General features: G+C 34.0%; 2 protein-coding genes across 4 annotated transcripts in view; one reads left to right on the forward strand and one right to left on the reverse strand.

The window, feature by feature from the left end:
* LOC113811457 (protein hairless) overlaps positions 1-1,934 on the forward strand; it is a 16,931-nt gene extending 14,997 nt beyond the window's left edge. For both annotated transcript variants that reach the window (XM_070144053.1, XM_070144054.1), the window contains exon 4: positions 1-1,934. This exon is cut by the window's left edge and continues 827 nt beyond it. The gene's annotated coding sequence lies outside the window, so the exon portion shown is untranslated.
* Positions 1,935-3,343: 1,409 nt separating this feature from the next.
* LOC113811458 (RNA N6-adenosine-methyltransferase mettl16) overlaps positions 3,344-7,500 on the reverse strand; it is a 21,496-nt gene continuing 17,339 nt past the window's right edge. The window contains exons 6-12 of one of the 2 annotated variants that reach the window (XM_027363201.2): positions 7,344-7,484; positions 6,340-6,430; positions 5,533-5,649; positions 5,243-5,414; positions 4,908-5,025; positions 4,380-4,490; positions 3,344-3,915 (exon numbers count right to left, since the gene is read on the reverse strand). In XM_027363201.2, coding sequence (XP_027219002.2) covers positions 3,443-3,915; positions 4,380-4,490; positions 4,908-5,025; positions 5,243-5,414; positions 5,533-5,649; positions 6,340-6,430; positions 7,344-7,484 — 1,223 coding nt within the window. In that variant the 3' untranslated portion in view covers positions 3,344-3,442. Of the gene's footprint in view, positions 3,916-4,379; positions 4,491-4,907; positions 5,026-5,236; positions 5,415-5,532; positions 5,650-6,339; positions 6,431-7,343; positions 7,485-7,500 lie in introns of both variants that reach the window. The other variant, XM_070144055.1, reaches the window with a different exon arrangement.

A 7,500-nucleotide genomic window follows, 5' to 3' on the forward strand; every position in this document is an offset into this window, starting at 1 on the left:
TAATTATGAAAATTGTGTGATGAGTAGTGATGATTGATCTCAAAAGAACGTTTCAGGAAGTTGGTCACTCTTGTATATTATCTCCTGTATTCATTACCAAAATCTAATAGTTGCTTTCACCAGCCAGGCATCTAGAGGGTTATTAACCTTGCGAAGGCTCTCTGGTGTAATGTTCTACCTCTGAATATTCTGTCCATGTAAGGAACAAATTTTAAGAAGCTTTTGCATCATGTAGGTAATCATTTGGATTATCAATGTAATGCTAGAATTAAATGCAGTTAGTTAAAGGGGATTCTTGATCACTTCATCTTTGATCTTGACCCTCTGTCTGCATTGCTTCAGACCTGTTAAGTGTATTTCCAAAATGTCAACAATTTTGTCCAACAAAGTCTTATGTGGCCTTATGATTGAAAATTAATTTTGTGTGCCTTTCTTGGCATTATTCAAATGCTGCCAGAACATACAATTTATGTCAGACTTTCCTAAATGTGTCTTTGTATGCAAACAAAAACAGTATTCTATTTTACTATAAACTTGTATAGAAGTTTAAAGATAATTTATCTTCTAGTGTATGTGTAACATTCACTGCTCTATCTCAAATTCTTTCTTCACAGTTACAAATATGATGCCAGCTGGTAATGTGTTGGTTGTCATTGGCTTGGGAAGGTAACATGATTTGAAATGGGCTCCTCTAATTTGCATAAAACTACTTAGCTTGAATAACTTTACTCTGTAATCATATAAAAGTTACTCAAGTATGAAGAAGAATAAATCAAAAAAGTATTGGGATATTTTTTATCATAGATTATCAAATGCAACCAGTGTGATAAAATTCTGCTTCACCAAGGGCTTTGATGTTAGGAGTAAATGGATCCTTCCTCATTTGCTTTTGATATCCTTGCACTGGCAAAAAAATGATTGGTTTAATATTCTAAAGAATATTTTTATAGGTACTTCAACCTGCTGTCCTTTATTTAGAAATGTTTAATGTTTCCAGTAACAATAACACTAAACTAGATCAGCCATTCTGCTAAGTAGTAATACATTATTCACTGTGGAAGTCTTGCATCAGAATTTAAAGTTAAAAAGATGAAAAAGGGCAGCTGTAATAGTTAGGGCATTTATCAAACATTAGTTAAGATGTCATTATGGGTATGGGCTAAGTGATTGTAACTAGAGTACCTTGAGCTTAACAGGAAACCTTATTTTGAACCACAGATTGTCACAAATTAGTTTATAATACAAGATAAAGGACCACTGCTTGAAGATGGAGGGAAAGAATGGGCAATTGATTCCCAATAGAAGACTTACCATAGGTGATAGTAGACTTGTAGATTTTAACACTGATAGCAGTCAGGTTAAAAGAAAATTTATTTGCAAGTTACTGTACTTTGTATCTGATCAATGCCTTTGAAAAGACCTTTATTATAACTCATTTTATAGATCAAATTATACTCTAATCATAAATGAAGCCTCTGAGGTATAATGTTTTGTGCCATTAATAAGGAAGCAAGCCATATGAAGTCATTTGTGCTTCAGATTTATATCTCTCATGTGTTAGACTAGTGGAGAACAAGCCTCTTATAAGGAATAACCTAAATGATGGTCTGCAGCATGAGAGCAGTCCTTGAGGTACAAAATGTGGGGAATAAGCTCTTAATGAGTTGATGCTTTGCTTCAGAAAGGCTAAATTTGTGATACTTAACTATAGCATTTGTCAGCATTAACTTATTTAATTTAGATACCACTGCCACAAACATCTGTGCATTTACACAAGAATCTTATGCTTATTTTTTGTAACATATGTGTATAACTGTATAAATGCTGTGAAAGAATGTGTAAGGATAAAAGGTTTTGTAGCGCTGAACCTTGGTAATTCAACATTGTAAAAATGTTTATATGTTTTATATTGTGCCAAAATGCATTTTCTCTAACATGTTGTTTAATTATCCCAGTATATCAAATGTGTGTCAGAGGTTTGTATATTAAATGTATACCTGCAAGAAAAAATATTGAAGTATAAGAAAAGTGTGAAGAATCTAGTTGAGTGAAAAGAAATTTCTTGGACCATAAAGCTGCAATTAAAATGAGTGAATTTGGACCCCCCCCCCCCCATCCCTTGCGCTATGGGATGGGGGAGGGAGACAGGGGTATTGGGGTATGCTTGTATGGGGGCTTAGGAGACAGAGATTGAGGCCCAAGGTAGGGGATCACTCTTACCTTGGGCCTCAGCCCTCACCTCAACTAATTTTTCATTGTCTTTTCTTCTTCCCCTTTCCTTTTCCTTCTCTTCTGTCCACATCCTACTGTGTGAGAGCTGTACTTGAAAGGATGAAAGGCTGCATTTGTGTCAGTCCTGAACTGCCTTTGTACTGTTAGCTCTTCCTTCTTTACCCTTTAAAATATCATACTAACCTACTGTGCTCAACATCTTTTGACATCTAACATGTTTTGTCCTATTCATTAACTAATTTTTAATCTTTTTGCCATAATACAGTGCTGTATGACCTTTGATGTTTGGCACATTTTGTTTTAACCATTCTGTGAATCCATAAACACGGCTTTATAAACCAAAAAACTTTCATACATGGGGGCTTTGTCCCCGAGCCTCACCTTGCTGCTATATTTGAAATATGAAGCTAAATGACTTTAGAGACTGATACTGCAGAAAATTTTCAATAAATGAATAGTGGATTTGAGCTTTGAGCCAATTTAATGACATTTTTAATGTAATGAGATTTATTTGCCATTATGTAGTATTATACAAAGGCAAAAGGAATATTGCATTTAGGAGGAAGATTGATATTTGGAAAATTGTATGGCATGTCAGTTTGGCTGGTAGCTTACTCCTTTCCTATCTGTTCTTATATGAGCCTACAGTATAATTTGTGTTAAGCCAAGCTAGGGCAATGAATCTGAGTGGTACGTAAACAGTGATTAAGTCACTGTCAGATGGCACCATTACTATTGTGAAGTTTTATGGCAATGATGAATCTGGTTTCCAAGCAAATAGCCTTCCAAATCTGGCAAAACTGGGTTAACAAAGTAATGTCTAAAGCATTAAATATTGCTTTCATTATATCAGACAGACTTGCAAGACAGGATGTATCATCCTACAGACTGCAAAAAGTAGTGCAGTCTGAAAGGAAGCGATTGCCTCTTTAAGCCTGCACTTTCCTAAACAGAAATCCAATAAAAAAGTATTTGATTCTTTCTGGTAGAGGGAATGCAAAAAGAAAGAAGAGTGGCGGTCTATCACACACACACAAAAGTAAGTCCCTTTGTCCATATTAGTATCTCAAAGTCTATTAATTGCCCAAGTGGAACAAAAAACAAAAACAAAAACAATGTAAGTGAAAAATTCAATCAATTTTATTAACAAATTAACTAGAACCTTAACAAAATAGTAGTCTTTGGATTACTGCTCAGACATTTTACGGTTTCAAATAGTTGGATTTGTCAGCTGGTTTCTCATAAACAGAAGCAACTGCCCAAGACCATTTTTACTAGCTGAGCCACCAAGATATGTCAATTCCAGACTGATAAGTCCTCCTGCTTGCTTCAAATGGATGTTAAACCTAAGAATGCACTCCAGTCCACCTGCCTGATGCACATGTGGTTCTTTTTGCTTGTGTAGTTTTTCACTAATCTGCTTCAGGAACTCTGAATTAGAAGATATTTCTTTATCTGGGCTGTTTCCAATACCCGAGTCATTTGGCGATAGCATATGATATGGTATGGGTTTCTCTTCTGATCCATTTGTTGACTGATTTAATTGTTCTGAGAAAACTTTTTGTTTCTTCCTTTCATGAGTACTCTCTTCCTGGCTTTCTTCACACTCATCTTTACTCCGTTTGTGTGTTTGTTGCCTTTCTGTTGCTTGTTCAACTGAAAGTTCTTCATTCTGATTCATTGCTGGAAAAAAGTCTAAGATGAGTAAAATCTACAAATGGGCAAAATCCAAAAAAAGTGGCACTGGATTTCCAATGCTAAATAATACTGACTGTCATAATTTATAGCTTGATTAAATAATTAAAATGAAGCTTAACCAAAAGCTATGTATTGTCATATTGGTTTTATCAAACTATTCCCACTGATATATTGATGGTAAAATATATTCAATGTGAATATACGAAAATTAAACCATTTCAATATATTTTCAGGGAATATTGCTACATCATTTACTTTGGAAAGAGAAACTAGAACAATATTTTCAAGAGGTTTTACCTATTCATTGAATAAGAAAAATGAGCCTATCTGCCAAAAATACTAGTAGCAACATATATTAAATATTGAGACTGTAGTGAACCATTAAAATTTGGGTCTTTTTTAGAGGATAATACATAAAAATAAAGAATTAGCAAAAAGAAAAAACTCACTGTCATCTTCTATGAGGTCTTGATGCTGCTCATTCCTTTCTTCTGTACACAAGGTCTCTCCCTCACCAGATATTTCCACGTCATCGGACTCTTCAGTCTTGTGTGTCTTTTCTGAAAGTATATGTATAGGTCTATGCATGGATATATATAAATAAAAAATAAATACATAGGTAGACAGATTTATGTAGAAAGATATACAGACATAGATAGATCAGGATATTAGCGAAAGTCCACATCCACATTTGTCAGCACATCTGAATATTTGTTAATCACACACACACACAAAAAGTACAGATCCTAGAAATATTATATGTTTCCTAGATTAACTGCCAATTGCCTCGTAAAGATTACATTTGCTAGTCACATTCTCTGTCTCTCTCTCTCTCTCTCTCTGTAAAATTCTTGAGATTTAAAGTAATATTTCTGCTTATGAGTTACTTGATCAAAAAGAGACTGACACCAATGCAAACATGAGAAGTTTACACAAATGCATATTCATGTATCTGAAAAAAAGATCAAGCTGCTTACCTTTATTTCTGCGATCGAGCTCTCGTTTCTTCCTTCTCTGATGTAACCAAGTTGGTTTATATGCTTTAACATGAGCACCTACAAAATACTTTGTATTCTTGAAGACACGCACCTTAACCTGAGGGGGTTCATATATGCAGCTGAGACAAAAAGCAAAATGTAATAATCCCTCATTAGTAACATACTGAATATGTATGATTCAGCATCTCATAAACTGAGGGAGTTCATATATGAAACAGAGAAGAAAAGCTTAATACAATAATTACTCTTGGTGAGTAACATAATAAATCAGTAGCATATATGATTCTGCTTCTCATACAAACATTAACTTTTACCTTTAGATAATGCAACCATTTTGCAACCATTCGCCATGCTGCTGGAACAGAGTACGCTGTCAATAAGCTGCGAGGCATTATCATTACCATTGGCTTGGTATTTGCCATTTGTTTCTTACTCATTACTTGATTCAGTTGCAACTTTGGGTCGAAAGTCCATGCAAGTCCCCATCTGCAGTTTGGATATTTGAAAAACTGAGTTTATAAAAATTAATTATAAAATATATAGCCAAAATATTTTTGAATCTCACTAACATTGTATGCATTTTTCTCTCTTCTAATATACATACCTCATGGTTCTTCCTTGGCAGAACTCTGTAACTGATGTATGTGCAGGACTAACAGTGGCTAAAACTTGTTTTATTTTTTTAATGTCTGCTTTGGTTCCAATTAGTGTTGTGAACATCCTGGAAATAGAAAATACAAAATTTATGATAAGAGGAGGAGGAGGAGGAGGAGCAATCAAACAGGTAAACATATGATGACACAGTTAGAGTTCAATAACTTGCTGTAGATGGATGGCACTTGTCTAAAAGGATTCAGCCACAATAATAATAATGTAAGTATGTTCATATGTGGATATAAAGCAAGAATACCAATAGTCTGTTCAATCTGGAAATATAGGAGCCCCCACCCTCTCCCAGGACTGATAATTGATAGTGATATCTGACTCTGATTATTAATAGTTCCTCATCTTTAGTTTATAGTTTTCATGAATTTGTATTTATATTTCTCATCTATCATTGATTGCATACATATAGGAATAAGTGATTGTAAAGCTTAAAGTATTGTTTGATTAGATTATTTCTTTTGTAGCAAGGTTGTCTGGCTAGCTAACAGGGTTGTCTCCTTTGAAAATCAATAATAAAATTTGACTAATAATTTGGTAACAACATTTCTCTCTTTTAAAAGGAGAGTTTAAATTATGGTCAGATTTTCTATTTCTGTGGAAAAAAAATGATAGCAGTGATCTTACTACCACAGAAACTGCAATGAAACTGATAAAGATGGAGGCAAAAGGTTGAAAAATTATTCAAACAATAGAATCAAAGAAAAACAAAAAGGCTAGATACATGTTACATACGCAGTTTACTTACCTTACTTTATCTTTCAACTGAGAACTTTCCTCAATCATTTGTGTAATAAATGATATTTCTCCTCCAGAAGTAACTATCTCTTGCACAGCACCTGTTCAAAAGATAACTTATGCACATAAAATTATATGCAAAATAATATAAATTTGAACTTTAAATCTGTATGGAACTTATTAGAACTATATTTTCTATTCCTCTAGCATAGTATAACCATCTGAATCTTAGAATATTCTCCAAAGAAAATTATATCAACTAAAACATTTAGTTCAAATATAATCTTCATTTCAATAATTCTTTGGCTGGGAATGGGAACCTAATAATTTACTTTTATGCTAATTCTTGAACTCTCTTTTGTCTCCTTTCTCCAACTGCAAGGGATCAACTCAAGATGTATTCTGATTCTCCATTCAGATTTTTTTTTTTTACTTGTGACACTTAGTAAGGCAAGTCACTACACAATTTGGAAGAGAAAAAGAGTTACAGGCAGCCTACTCCTCAGTAAACATAGTTCAATCAATAAACCTGTAGCTTTGTGGGTTCTCAATTTCTAGAGGAAACTCTAGGAGTGTTCTTGAGTTAAAAAAAACGGCACTCTTACTTGGTGACTCATAGGATTCATGTGGCATAGATTATAAAAATAATGTACATACACACGCAACAAAATTAAAGGAAGGCCCCACTGTAATGTATTACATGTCATTTATGTTCAGTTACTGGCTGGAGCTTGGCTACAGATGGAGAGTATCATGCTCTTCAGGTTACAAATCGCTGAGTAGAAAATTAGAAGAAAAGGAAAGAAAAATGAAGGTAGATAGAAAAGAAAAGAAAAGAAAAGCAAAAAGAAAAAAGTCTCCTGATCCACTATAAAAACTGTACAAAATGCTCCTCTTTAAAATCTGGCATTCTACAGCAATTAAAACCAAAAGTAGAAAACTAAAATTACAGAAATCACAATGGAAAGCAAGGAATTGACCCATGAAGAGTAAATTCATTAGTACTTCAAGTACCTGTTGGAACACTAACAGGTTCTCCTCTGCCTTTCTTGCTCTTGTTCATGGTGTGTATTTCCTCTTCTGAACCAAAAAAGGGTGGATTACACATGGTGAAGTCAAAGATGTAATTACTGCTTTCCAGATCTTTCTTGTCATCTGTTAGGAAACAGAA

The sequence above is a fragment of the Penaeus vannamei genome, chromosome 31 (assembly GCF_042767895.1).
Source record: "Penaeus vannamei isolate JL-2024 chromosome 31, ASM4276789v1, whole genome shotgun sequence".
NCBI classification, from domain to species: Eukaryota; Metazoa; Arthropoda; class Malacostraca; order Decapoda; family Penaeidae; genus Penaeus; species Penaeus vannamei.